The sequence below is a fragment of the Biomphalaria glabrata genome, chromosome 5 (genome assembly GCF_947242115.1).
Source record: "Biomphalaria glabrata chromosome 5, xgBioGlab47.1, whole genome shotgun sequence".
NCBI lineage: Eukaryota > Metazoa > Mollusca > Gastropoda > Planorbidae > Biomphalaria > Biomphalaria glabrata.
The window spans coordinates 31,265,430-31,279,811 of record NC_074715.1 but is presented as its reverse complement, the minus strand read 5'-3'; the positions used below and the strand labels follow the sequence as shown (position 1 = coordinate 31,279,811).

General features: G+C 36.6%; 1 protein-coding gene across 3 annotated transcripts in view; it reads right to left on the bottom strand.

Moving 5' to 3' along the window:
• The window catches only part of LOC106065782 (uncharacterized), a 47,508-nt gene extending 33,399 nt beyond the window's left edge, over positions 1 to 14,109 (bottom strand). For all 3 annotated transcript variants that reach the window (XM_056028321.1, XM_056028322.1, XM_056028323.1), the window contains exons 1-11: positions 13,937 to 14,109; positions 12,870 to 13,078; positions 11,010 to 11,108; positions 8,317 to 8,418; positions 7,423 to 7,521; positions 7,210 to 7,298; positions 6,247 to 6,447; positions 4,408 to 4,561; positions 3,076 to 3,231; positions 2,025 to 2,130; positions 935 to 1,045 (exon numbers count right to left, since the gene is read on the bottom strand). In XM_056028321.1, the coding sequence (XP_055884296.1) occupies positions 935 to 1,045; positions 2,025 to 2,130; positions 3,076 to 3,231; positions 4,408 to 4,561; positions 6,247 to 6,447; positions 7,210 to 7,298; positions 7,423 to 7,521; positions 8,317 to 8,418; positions 11,010 to 11,108; positions 12,870 to 13,049 (1,297 nt within the window). In that variant the 5' untranslated portion in view covers positions 13,050 to 13,078; positions 13,937 to 14,109. The remainder of the gene's footprint in view (positions 1 to 934; positions 1,046 to 2,024; positions 2,131 to 3,075; positions 3,232 to 4,407; positions 4,562 to 6,246; positions 6,448 to 7,209; positions 7,299 to 7,422; positions 7,522 to 8,316; positions 8,419 to 11,009; positions 11,109 to 12,869; positions 13,079 to 13,936) is intronic.
• Between the last annotated feature and the right edge of the window lie 273 nt (positions 14,110 to 14,382).

The following is a 14,382-nucleotide window of genomic DNA, read 5'->3' as shown; positions in this document are numbered from 1 at the left end:
GCATTTAGTCATGCATATTAACCAGTGACTTCAATTCTGCCAAGTCACTGGTTTTCCTGGCTAGCTCAGGCAACCCATTCCATGCTCTAATAGCGCTAGGGAAGAAAGAGCATTTGTACTAATTTGTCCTAGCATATGGAACGAAAAACGATTTAATAATAGTTCCTTTTTTTTGTTTTCTTTTCAGTTGGTCAATCTAGTTGGTACATTTGTATCAGCTCGCGCTAATTGTTTAGAGCCTAATTTTACTTTTCAGTTGGTCAATCTAGTTGGTACATTTGTATCAATTTAGAGAAGTGACTTTAAAAAGGGTAATATTCAGTTGATATCACCACTTCAGTCGAGTACAATCTCTTTCCATTGTTCGAGATACCAAACATAATAGTTTATTACCAAACGTTAATTAACTAATTGGTTTTTATGTTGTTATGTAAGAGAAATAATTTTTGCAAATAAAAAAAAAACTTTACCCGAGTTTGGGTGTGGGAGAAATAACGTATACAAACAATTTATCAGAGTGAGTTGATTAAAGCTTTGTAAACAGATCCTATAAGAACAGTCTTGTCAAGTAGGGAACGTGAAAAAGATCAAGACATCTTAGCGTAGTCACTCCATGAACTTCCCTGTATGTTGGGTCTGTTCTATTTATATGGAATGGGGTTGTTGAGGGGGGGGGGGGAGTCCAGACAGTGAAGTAATGAGAGCGGGCCGTTTCATTTCATTCGAACAGATACAAGACTTCAAGGGCCGCCACTAAGTCTGTTAGAGGAATCGTTACTTACAATGTGTCCCGATTATTGGCAGCTCAAAAATAAAAAAGACGTAATAAACAATATAAAGCCAGGGAACAAATCAACGGGCGTAGCCGATGAGTACTGATAGTCTTTTTATACATGAAATCTGTGGCAGTTCGGGAGACGATTGAGACCCCTACCTGCACCCTTGCCACCTTCCGGCGTCGCTTCTACATCCGGGGCAGCATCGGCATTCATGTTTCTGTCTCCCCACACTACTTGCTTCTCTGTGACCGTTGCCTCGTTGGTCTCTGGGTGGACAATGGTCATATGGTTAGAAAACAATGTCCGTTAGTTCGTTGAACTTCGTCACGTGTTTATTAAGAAATATGTAAATAGTAGGTCTACGGCTTTCAATAGTGAAGTAGATATTTGCAGTGTACTATCGGCAGAGCCACATTTATAGATATAGATATAAGTCAGTTAATCATTCATTCAATTAGTGCTAACAACGACTGATCTCCATCTTTTGGTAAAAAATGTAATTATTACTGTCTGCAATGCTGCAAGGCTGCCAGTAAGTTATTCTATTTCTGTCTTTGTCTTCAAAGTCTTCTATTAAGACCAACAGTATTGACAAGTTTCTGTCTTTGTCTTCAAAGTCTTCTATTAAGACCAACAGTATTGACAAGTTTCTGTCTTTGTCTTCAAAGTCTTCTATTAAGACCAACAGTATTGACAAGTTTCTGTCCTTGTCTTCAAAGTCTTCTATTAAGACCAACAGTATTGACAAGTTTCTGTCCTTGTCTTCAAAGTCTTCTATTAAGACCAACAGTATTGACAAGTTTCTGTCTTTGTCTTCAAAGTCTTCTATTAAGACCAACAGTACTGACAAGTTTCTGTCCTTGTCTTCAAAGTCTTCTATTAAGACCAACAGTATTGACAAGTTTCTGTCTTTGTCTTCAAAGTCTTCTATTAAGACCAACAGTATTGACAAGTTTCTGTCTTTGTCTTCAAAGTCTTCTATTAAGACCAACAGTATTGACAAGTTTCTGTCATTAGTACATTGCACACGATAGAATTAGCAGGTGTATTTATTTTACTTGTTGTTGTTGTTTATTTTAACGTAGACTAGGTCGTATCTTTTTACCTGAATGGAAACATTGGCTGTTATCAGCGACTGGAAATGGTATTTATTTATTTTATATTTAATATCTTTGCCGGTCTTAAGATATTGAACAAAAAAAGTATGAAACGGTTAAAACATCTGCCTAAGTCTGAGTTCAGTACCTGATTCAGTTTCCGGTAAAAGTTTTTTCATCATGGCTTCGGCTTCTTCCCACTCTCTGTCATATCTTGTATTGTTCCATTCGGGTGGAGGGTTGGGCAGGACGCCCTGGGAGAAGTAACACACAGTGAACAACTCACGACCCAAGACTTCAATATAAAATTCACTTGTTCAAGAGTTTCAGAGAATGATTGAGTTTAGAGTTAGAAACGCTGATATATAAGGAATCTCTTTGACAATGCATTTCATTTAGTGTAGTTAACCAAAAATATCAAAATGTATAATATGAACACCGGCTAAAATGAGGAATAGCATCCAATAGAGGTAAATGTAGTGATATCAACTTGTCCTTTGTAGACACAATACTAGCAATAGAGACCCCTCCAACATTTAATGTTCAATGTCAGGCCAGGAGCACTTTAGAGCTGCCTCTGTTGTAGGCCATAAGAAATGTCAGGAAGTGTTCCTGCAGCTGTAGTGAATGTCAGGAAGTGTTCCTGTAGCTGTAGTGAATGTCAGGAAGTGTTCCTGTAGCTGTAGTGAATGTCAGGAAGTGTTCCTGTAGCTGTAGTGAATGTCAGGAAGTGTTCCTGTAGCTGTAGTGAATGTCAGGAAGTGTTCCTGTAGCTGTAGTGAATGGGCATGGTGCTTATACATGGACAGGGTTTAAACTGTTTGACTGCAATCTCTTTAAAAATATTTAAAAAATGTTTATAAGCCGCATGGTTACATATCAAGGAGGTTTGAGTTCGAATCCTGAACTAAGCTGAGATGCGTTAGTGAAGTGATTAAGGGCAGTACAGAAACCTTCTCCTAGATACCAAACGCGAGTCAAGAAAAGTGATTGGAAAAGTGCACACAAAGCACGTTGCGACATAAAAGAAGCGGTAGACTAAAAAAAATAATTAAAATATGCATTCCTATACATACACCTACACACAGGCTACATACACATGGCTACACACTAGGCTACACACACATGGCTACTTGCTTGAAGTTGCTCAAGGCTGAATATAATTTAATTCGAAACTTTAGAGTTGTTTGTTGGCTTACGTCAGGTAGATTGAATTTAAACATGCCACAATGGCGATTGGAATAGATGCCGTCCTGGTCTTTGAGCAGCATGTAGGAAATCGGTCGCTTCACCATTACAAACTGACCTTCGTCCTTCAAGTCCATCTCGGCCCCAGCAAGAAAGCTTGTGTAGTTCTTTGGTGGGTCAAAAAAAATTAGTTTATTGTTTATTCTTTTAGCAAACAGACAGACAGGCAATATATATGTTTATATTACGTTATCTCGAGGTTTCTTACACATTTAAGATAAAAAGAAAATCCACTGGTGATGACAGACGTTTTTGGCGAAAAGAGAACTTAAATCGACAACCGTGAGACAACAATTATGTCTTCGGTGTATGTGGCAAAATATGTGGGTCGCAGTTGGGATTGGGTAGCCACGTTAAATACTGCACTGTTCAATGATCTATCTATCTATCTATAATATATATATATATATGTATATATATATATATATATAATGTATATAATGATCTAGAGGTTTGAAGAAGTAAAAACAATACCGTAATAGTTTATGACCCTTTGAAATTTTTATTTTATTTTGTATATCTGTTGTGGGTGCTCTCCCCTGGGCCCTCCTGCCCTCCTTTAAATCCGCTCCTGAGTCCAAGAACGACAACTGTATACACATTTTTTAAAATTGAAAACGAAAAGCAGGAAATCATTTTGTTAAACTCTAGTCTATGATTGCGACGTAGCACAGTTTAAATCAGTTCTACAGTTTTATCAGTTCAATTAATTCTTGTCATCAATTCGAGCGTTAAGATGTGTAGATAAGGCGTGAAGGAAACTGCAGTGTGGGCGATAATATCCCAACCATACCTCATGCCCAGACTGTTTATCTCTATGAGAAGAATGTTATGGAGTGTATGTGTGTTTCTAAAATTCTATGGTGACGATGGTAAGAGGTGATTGGTTGGTGACAAAGCAATGTGAGTGATGCAAGATCAGCGGCATTGTCGTCAGCTGTTTCGGGTAGGCCACAGACTACTCCAGAATACCAAAGTAAAAAGACGTGTATTTGTAGTGAGTTAGAATTTGTTCAACATGCCATCTTATATTATGACTAAAGTCTACTACATTTATTTCAAGTTAAATCTGTCTGTAATAAAAGTTATGTATAATAGTGTTCACAAAGAAGTTACTCAAGTTATTTCAACTTTTATAAGTGAACAGATAATACGTCTATAGCGGTCAAATTGTCTAGCAGCAGTCTGGTGTTATAAGTCATCGACCGTCAACACCATGAAACCATTAAGTTGTTATAACGGCCAACATAATTATTCAACGTTCTACTGAATGTGTCTCTTACAAACTGTGTATATTTGGACAATGTAAATGGAATCTCTCCAAGAAACTTTCTTTTGGATGTAATCTTCAGAACAATTTCCGTGTCAATCAACTCTTCAAAAAGTCTAAAATATGCCTTGACTCTTGTCTCTTTGGGCGACAAACGACGCATCATTCTAGGAGAAAGCAATTAGAAAGTATTTAGCATTCAACTGTTTGAATTGTCGATGCCACACAACTCTACCACACAGATCTACTAACCATAAATACCACACAAGTCTACCACACAGATCTACTAACCATATATACCACACAAGTCTACCACACAGATCTACTAACCATATATACCACACAAGTCTTCCACACAGATCTACTAACCATATATACCACACAAGTCTACCACACAGATCTACTAACAATATACCACACAAGTCTACCACACAGATCTACTAACCATAAATACCACACAAGTCTTCCACACAGATCTACTAACCATAAATACCACACAAGTCTTCCACACAGATCTACTAACCATAAATACCACACAACTCTATCACACAGATCTACTAACCATAAATACCACACAAGTCTTCCACACAGATCTACTAACCATATATACCACACAAGTCTACCACACAGATCTACTAACCATAAATACCACACAAGTCTTCCACACAGATCTACTAACCATATATACCACACAAGACTACCACACAGATCTACTAACCATAAATACCACACAACTCTATCACACAGATCTACTAACCATAAATACCACACAAGTCTTCCACACAGATCTACTAACCATATATACCACACAAGTCTACCACACAGATCTACTAACCATAAATACCACACAACTCTATCACACAGATCTACTAACCATAAATACCACACAAGTCTTCCACACAGATCTACTAACCATAAATACCACACAAGTCTTCCACACAGATCTACTAACCATATACCACACAAGTCTACCACACAGATCTACTAACCATATATCACACAAGTCTTCAACACAGATCTACTAACCATAATTACCACACAAGTCTTCCACACAGATCTACTAACCATATATACCACACAAGTCTTCCACACAGATATACTAACCATATATATACCACACAAGTCTACGAAACAGATCTACTAACCATAAATACCACACAAATCTACAACACAGATCTACTAACCATATACCACACAAGTCTACCACACAGATCTACTAACCATATACCACAAAAGTCTTCAACACAGATCTACTAAACATATATACCACACAAGTCTACCACACAGATCTACTAAACATATATACCACACAAGTCTTCCACACAGATCTATTAAACATATATACCACACAGATCTACTAAACATATACCACAAAAGTCTTCAACACAGATCTACTAAACATATATACCACACAAGTCTACCACACAGATCTACTAACCATATATACCACACCGGTTCAATCAATGGACTTTAATGTTCCAGCTCATGCTGTACAATGAAAGAAAATGTGTTGTTGTTTAAACAAACTCTCTTCTTGTCATTCTAATTTGACTTGATTTTTTTGTCTCATAGGATCACCTAGTTCTTAATGACATTAGCTAGCCACAAAGTTAAAACTGGCACTAGATTTTAAAAAGTTTAGGATTTGGGCAAACAACATTGCAGGGCGTGTGGAAACTGTTTAGAACATAAATATAGCATTCGGTTAGTCCCCTAGAAGCTGCTGTGACAAATGAGTATCATTTAAAATGACCAGTCTGTATTGTGTCAGTGTAAATGTAGGATTACTCTTAATAGCTGGACAGTGTGCATGTATCATCTGACAACACAAAGTGTGGAACCAGATCCTTACCTGTAGTGCCAGACATCACTGTAATACTGTTCGTCTAGTCTCAACGGAATCGGGGGCATTGCCCTGTACGGTCGTATCCGTATACAAAAAATAAACTGCATTCTCTCTGACCATATACTGGACGTTACAAACATCAGAAGTCCATCGGGCCCAATCTGGTTCAGCTGTTTACGTCCGATGAATGAACTACATAGGTCTAACCTGACCAATACAGGTAAAGGAAGATTACAAATCTATGGTTAAAATTTATGATTCGTCGCAATCAAACCATGTTTGTGGAGTCTTAATTATAGAAGAATATGTGAAGAGTGAAGGACATATACATGTTTTTTCTTGTTTCAAAAGGATTCAAAATCGCAATTTTAAGGATTGATTCTTTGAGAGAAGTTATTTGTTGGAATAATTTTTTTTAATAACTGACTTCTGTAAAGTACAAGATTTAGCAGTCATCTAGAATCTTCTGACTTATAAGACGCCATTGGCGATTTTATTGCACCGGCCTGACTGGAGTGTTTTATAGGGTGTCATTGTAATGTCGGAGGAACGGCCCTAGTTCCCGATATATTTCTTTCCTTTTTTTGTTTTTACAAGATGCCCTATCTGTCCCTCCAACGAGATTGTTAGAAACCTGATACTTCATTTAGACCCAGCAGAGCTAGATCAAAGGAACTAAATCTAGATCAAAAGAACTAAGTCAGGATCAGATGAACTAAGACTAGATCAAAAGAACTAAGTCAGGATCAGATGAACTAAGACTAGATCAAAAATACTAAGTCAGGAACAAATGAACTAAGTCAGGATCAAATGAACTAAGACTAGATCAAAAGAACTAAGTCAGGATCAGATGAACTAAGACTAGATCAAAAGAACTAAGTCAGGATCAGATGAACTAAGACTAGATCAAAGGAACTAAATCTAAATTAAAGGAACTAGTTAACATAGAAATTCCATTCTGCTACTCACGGGCCATCGTCCAGTGCTCGCTCATACTTGGCCAACATGGCTCTGATAGGACTGTCCTCGTCACAGAGGTCCATAGCAGTCTTGTCTTCCTGTAGGTTGAAAACACAGTAGATATAGTTAGAGTAAATTAATAACATAATATTTAGCGAACAAAAGCCTAATTTGTAGGCGACCAAGTAAAAAGTCCGCGATAAACTAGTGAATCTGTTTTACCTTGTTCTTCAAGCTTATGTCTGCCCCAGCGTAGAGTAACCAGTTGATTGCGTGGATATGTTTCCCTCGGACAGCGAAGTGTAGTGGTGACCAACCATGCTACGAGAGGGACAGACAAGACCAAACAATGATGACATTAGATAGATAGATAGATAGATAGATAGATAGATAGATAGATAGATAGATAGATAGATAGATAGATAGATAGATAGATAGATAGATAGATAGACAAATTGAAAGATAACGAGAGATAAAAAGATACGATTTATTTTGAAGACTTTTTTGATACTGATAGCCTGAGATTGCCCAATAGTATTGCTCAAAGTATCTGTTAAATTATCACAGATTATCTCACTTATTCTTGCAAGTTGCAACTGTTTTCTAAATTACCACATATTCCTGAAATTGTTCTCTAAATTACCACATAGTCCTAAAATTGTTTTCTAAATTTCCGAATATTTCTAAAATTGTTATCTAGATTACCGAATATTCCTAAAATTGTTTTCTAAATTACCACATATTCCTAAAATTGTTTTCTAAATTACCACATATTCCTAAAATTGTTTTCTCAATTACCACATATTCCTAAAATTGATTTCTAAATTACCACATTTTCCTTAAATTATTTCTTATATTAAAACACATAATCTCTTAGACTTGGATTCTCTTGTTTCAAGCTGTCTGTAAATGAATAACATTGAATACAATTTGACACTAATGAATATTGACGGATACTTGTACAGGTTGATATACATATAAACCTCTACAGCTTGACATAAACCTCTACAGGTTGACATAAACCTCTACAGGTTGACATAACTTTCTGCAGGATGACAGAGAGACAGTTACACAGGATGATAGACATTTCTACCAGTTGATTGACAGACATCCTACCGAGTCTTGTACATTAACACAGCTATCTTTAGACACCAAGAGGGGGGCAATGAGTTCACGTCTGCCTTGCATCACCGCTATGTGAAGAACAGTTCGACCTGCCTGTCAACAACAAAGTGCCTTCTAATCACCTGCCAATGTGTGTTGACCTATCTCTAATTTGTATTAGTTGAAACAATCCACGCATTACTTATTACAATTAAATTAATAAACAGTTTTAATTATTCAAATTTTGGTCCATCTGGACTTTCTCTGTGCTCATTCATTCATTTATTCACCACAATTATACAAGAAAAGTAGAGCCTATTCAGACCTTGCGATCTAATGAGGTAATAAAGTCCACACCAGTTTCTATCGCCGACCGTTAAAGAGGGTATAATGTCGCCAGCATGATTTTAAATTAATTTTACAAACTAATATCAGGTACCCATCAGAGTAGGTCCTAAGAATACAGACATCAGTCTTCAACGAGATTCAAATCCGGGACCCCGCGGTTCGGAGACCAAGCCATGTACCAGGCAGCCACTACCCCCCTTCTGTAAACTATGACGTCATAACATCATTATATTTTCAGCTTTTTATACATACATATTGTACGGCCACGTACGAAAATGACTAATCAAGGGCATTAACTGATGATTGTTATTTGAAGAAGTGTATTCCTTGAGTTATTCCCTCTATAATAACATTTAAACACCTGCTACGCCCGTTGATTTTTCATTCGGGACTTACATACATCATGGGCGTAGCCGGGGGGTGACTAATTTTTTGCTTTGATTTTGTTTATTTCAAGTGAGATTTTAATACTAAACCATCACTTGCCCCAGCGCAACCAAGGGTGTTTTGAGCTTAAAACCCCATACCAAGGGGTTTGCAGTTAAATCCCCTTCTTCTATAAAACAAACGACAATCCCCAAATTCCAAGAGCATAGCTAAGGAAGATTTGGATTTTAAAACCTCCTCCAAAATTAACGATAACACCCCCTCTTCAATATATGACTATCCTTTCTTCAGTCACCAGATTCTATGTCAAGATGGGTTTTGTGGTTAAAATCCCTCTCCAGAGGGGTTTACAGCTAAGAACCACCTCTTCAATATATAAAAAAAAGGTAAATAACACACTCAAAATTCTATGAGCGTAGCCAATGGGGCTTTGAGTTTAAACCCCCTTTAGAGGGGTTTGAAGCCAAAAAATACCTCTTCAATCTAAAAAAAAAAGCAAATTACACACTGAAAATTCTATGAGCGTAGCCAAGGAGGGTTTTGATCCTCCAGAGGGCTTTTCTTAAAGTTTAAAAGCCCTCCAGATGGTTTCGAGTTTAAAATCCCCCTACATAGAGTTTTGAGGTTGAAAACCTCTCTCTTCAATATTATTCTAAAGCAAACTACAGTCACCAAAGCTAAGGCTGTGACAGAGCGTCGAATGAGGTTTGCAGGACATGTCTCCGAAAAAATGAATTACGCATATAAAAAAGGATTACGAGGAAAGCGCACACAGGAACATCCTAGTACAACTTGACTTCACACTTTCAGGGAAGTCCTCAGAGCAGGTGGGAAGAGGCTTCAGACATTACAAGTGACAGATTTTTGTGGAAGCAGCTTGCCGACAATGCGTGGAAGGGCGAGGGAGGCTCTACGTCAGTAGAATAGCACATTATTTATTTGTAATAAAACTTTTTAATAGCAGGATAATGCACTGCAGATACCTCAGAATATGCATTTTGTTGGCTTTCAATACCGGAAATAGTGGCTGTAAATCCAATCCTTGCTTTAAAAAGCCGGCCGCCTACGTGGCATGGGTAGGTTAGGTCAGTTGCAGATAGGCCTGCTTCTTCTTTCAACTTTTTATTAGTTCGGCGCCCTGGCCACTCTTCGTGCTTCAAATCTTGAGACTCCGAGACTCACGCCATAAAGAGCGATCGAGAGCTAGTGCTTCCCAGCCGTGAATGTCGATATCGCATTCCTTGAAGCTCTTGGGAGTGTCTTTATAGCGCTTGTATTTGCCTCCCTGTGAGCGCTTTCCTGCACACAACTCCCCGTACAGAAGTCGCTTGGTAAGGCGATTATATATATTGGCCGGGAGAAAAATTCCCCCCCCCCGAAAAAAAATCATGTCTACGCCCATGACATACATACATACAAACATACGCCTTACTTTGTGCTTTATATATTAAATATAAACATGCGGGCTGAACGGGTCAACCCATTCTCACACTTGACTTTGATTTTCGTGGCAACATTTTTTAAAATGTGAAGAGAACATTCTCCATGTTTGACATAGATCTAAATTCAATCCAGTAGATTACTAATACAAAAAGTAAGGCCCGCAGACTGCGGGTCATATATGGCTAATTTATGTCTAAAGAGATCTCAGCCATTACCAAACGGATCTACATATAATTTCGTACACACGTTCTTTTTTTTTTTCTTTGGATGCTCGCAAAGAAACGGTTTACATTCACAGCCTCAATGCCGCTGTCTGCGAATAATCGCAAGCTTTCTAATAAACTCTTTGTATTTAATTTTTGGCTTCAAAATAGTCCATTTGATAATTGCAGACGATCACAATTGATTTCTTACGTTTAAAGCGTTAGTCCTAAGTAAAAGATGTGAACACATGTCCAATGCAATGCAATCAACAAGGCACATTGATGCTATTAAATTCATACTCTCTTTAAACTAGTCTTACTTACAGGATCTCTGACACTTGGCTCGGCTCCATAAGCCACCAAGATACGAGCTATTTCAGCTTTATTCAATGCTACAGCCTTTCTCAAGGGAGTGAGTCCTTGCTGGAGTCACAAACAAAAAACACATTTTAAGTAATGCCTAATATCATGGAACTAGAACCTAGCCTTGGGAACTAGTAATATTCAAACTAAATTGTTTTGCTTTGTTCTCTAAATATTTTGCTTTGGTGTCTAATTTTTATTTTACTTTAATCTCTACGTTGTTTTGCTTTAAGCTCTATGTTGATTTACCTTAATCTCTACGTTATTTTGCTTTAAGCTCTATGTTGATTTACCTTAATCTCTACGTTGTTTTGCTTTAGTCTCTATGTGATTTTATTTTAATCTCTAGGTTGATTTACTTTAATCTTTACGTTGTTTCGCCTTCCTTGTTCTTATTTACTTCCTTATGAATAGACTATTTGCCGCCTTGCTAGAAATGTAGTCAGCATGTCTGATGATCGACTCCCATTTTCATGGGAAGCTGTGGGATAGGAAACGCTCTCAAATGTGTCAACACAAAAGATTCAAAGATTTAAGTTCACCTTCAAAAAATGTGGAATTTGCACCCATGAAGTGGGAAATGTTAGCCCATGATTGCTTCTGATGTACTAAGGACATAAGACTAATTTGTGACACAAAGACACAAGACTAATTTGTGACACAAGGTCAGGGCCGGTCCTACAGATGGCGGGGCACTATGCGAAACGGATTGCGCGGAGCCAGTTCTGGGTTTTGATAAGGATAATAAGTGAAAATTATGATTTTGTATTAGAAAATAAATTTGTCTTTGCATTTTATTCAAACTTTACTAAGTACAAAATCACTGTCAAATTAGCTTTGCGAGCCATCTACAGTAGATAGTAGTTTTTCAACAAAAAGCTGATAAACATTCAGATCAGCCTTTTAGATTTAATATACTATCGACTAACAAAATATTGCTTTTGTTTTTTTTTTAAGAGGTCGAGATAGATTTAGATCTATATTTGTATACCATGTGATTATTAAAGTAAACCAAGGAACATGAGTACATTAAGAATTTGAACTTCCTGTTTTGGTTAAAATTCGTCTTAGCCTATTACATTTTTATTAAATGAAAGCTTACAATGATGTTTTTTTTTTTTTTTTTTTTTGGCGTTTTCCATATTGAATGACACCCAGAAATGACAATTTGCATCAGTTTTCAGAAGATTTTAATAATTTCAAGAGATTTTCATGACTTTTTACTACTTTTTAGTATATTTTACAATTTCAGGAGAATTTCAGAAACCCTTTAATAATAAGTTAAAATGGTCTATTTTAATAATTTACACCTAGAATTCGCACAGGGCCTATTAAAGTGCTGGGTCCACTGCGGCCGCATAGGTTGCTGTGGCCTAAGACCGGCCCTGCACAAGGTCATAAGACTAATTTGTGACACAATGACACAAGACTAATTTGTGACACAAGGTCATAAGACTAATTTGTGATACATGGTCATAAGACTAATTTGTGACACAAGGTCATAAGACTAATTTGTGACACATGGTCATAAGACTAATTTGTGACACAAGGTCATAAGACTAATTTGTGACACATGGTCATAAGACTAATTAGTGACACTAAGACATAAGACTAATTTGTGACACAAGGTGTGTGGGAATGGTAAGAGAAATAGATCTATAATTAGACTTTCACTCTATAAGAGAGTAAAAGAGACATAATTAGAAAATATCTCAACAAGAGAGAGAAGAGGAGAGAGAGAATTTAAATAAGAGAAAGAAGGGGAGAGAGAAAGAATTTAAATAAGAGAAAGAGAAAGGTATAATTAAGAATGTAACTCACTAAGTCCTTCATACGCAATAGTTCTGCCGGGTCTTTGGCCATTTCGAGAATCACTTTGACTGTCTCTATCTTGCCCTCGCCTATAGCCTCGAACAAGTTGGAGATATCTGTCGAAAGGTTCGGGACGCTCTTACTGGTGCGACGTGTACTGGTGACAGTGGCAGTCTGCGAGGTGGTCATTTCTTTGTGGTAGAATCTTCACTGACCAGCTAAAGAAAGACAGTCATGCAGTGCTACATACATAATAACGTATCTTTCAATCAGCAGAGTCAACTGGGTACTTATCGGTATCACGGACTATAACAAATAGAATGACCAGCGAAGTAAGAGCTAGAAAGGCCTACTAGGTTTCATTTCTTTGCTGAATAAAATGTTCATGTAGATACATACCACTGTGGTTCAACATTTCAATGTGATTGTTGAATGTTTTACTTTCTATTTCAAATGCTTGTATTTCGTGTGTTTGTATTTCATGTTGTTTGTGTTTTTTTTATATTTATTTTTATTTCTTAATTGAATATTCTTGCTAAAATTCATAAAACAAATTTTCGGTATAATACACTTGTTTTCCCCACAAATGTAGAATGAAAACTCGGTTCCAAATAGACTAACTAATCAGTAACTACTACTGGCAATGCTTTCTAGTGCTGGGCTTACAGGTACTGGGGGGAAATGATAACAAAGAAATACCATAATAATAACTTATTTTGCAAAAAAACTTTTGGAATAAAAATGCACAGTTTATAATAATCTTACAAGAGATCTTTTAACAAATTAAACGCCAATCTATATAAAATATAAAATCTAGTCTTTATCATACCTTATGATGAGTCTCGAGATTATCCAAAAAAAAAAAAACAAATCCAATGCAAACAATTTAAAGTGTTTACATCTAACATTCTATTTATAGATCCATCTGGATTTAGAGTAGCTCTAATGTGTAAGTCTAGATCTAAAACTAGACTTAGTCAAAGTAAATCTAGATCTAGATAGATCTACTCTACTCTAGTAGTAGTAGACTAAGTAGAGTCTAGCTCTACATCTATCTAGTTCTATATTAGATTTACCTTAAAGTACGCCAAAAATGAATAGAATCTATATGCAGTTATTTATATAGATTCTGATCAAAGCACTGACTACAGTGTTAATAAAACTGTTGGGTTTATAACCAGATATAAAGGTCTACATCTAAATTGTAACTCTGTCTAGTAGAATGGTAGAACTACTCCGCTGTCCGTTTGTACGTGAAGCATGTTCAATGTAATGTCACATAGCGTGCAAGGGATTCCCTATTTATTTTTAAAACAATGAGTTTTATTATCTACAAAAGTTATAAATAGTTTGAGCATGACAATGATATATTGGATATAATCCTATCTATGGATATAATGAAACTCTCAGGTCAACCTATGAAATAAGTAGGCTAAATGTATATCTGATTTCTAAAAGCAATGAACAATTCATTTGAAAAAACAACAACAACACTGAAATAAAATGTTAACTAGACATTTAA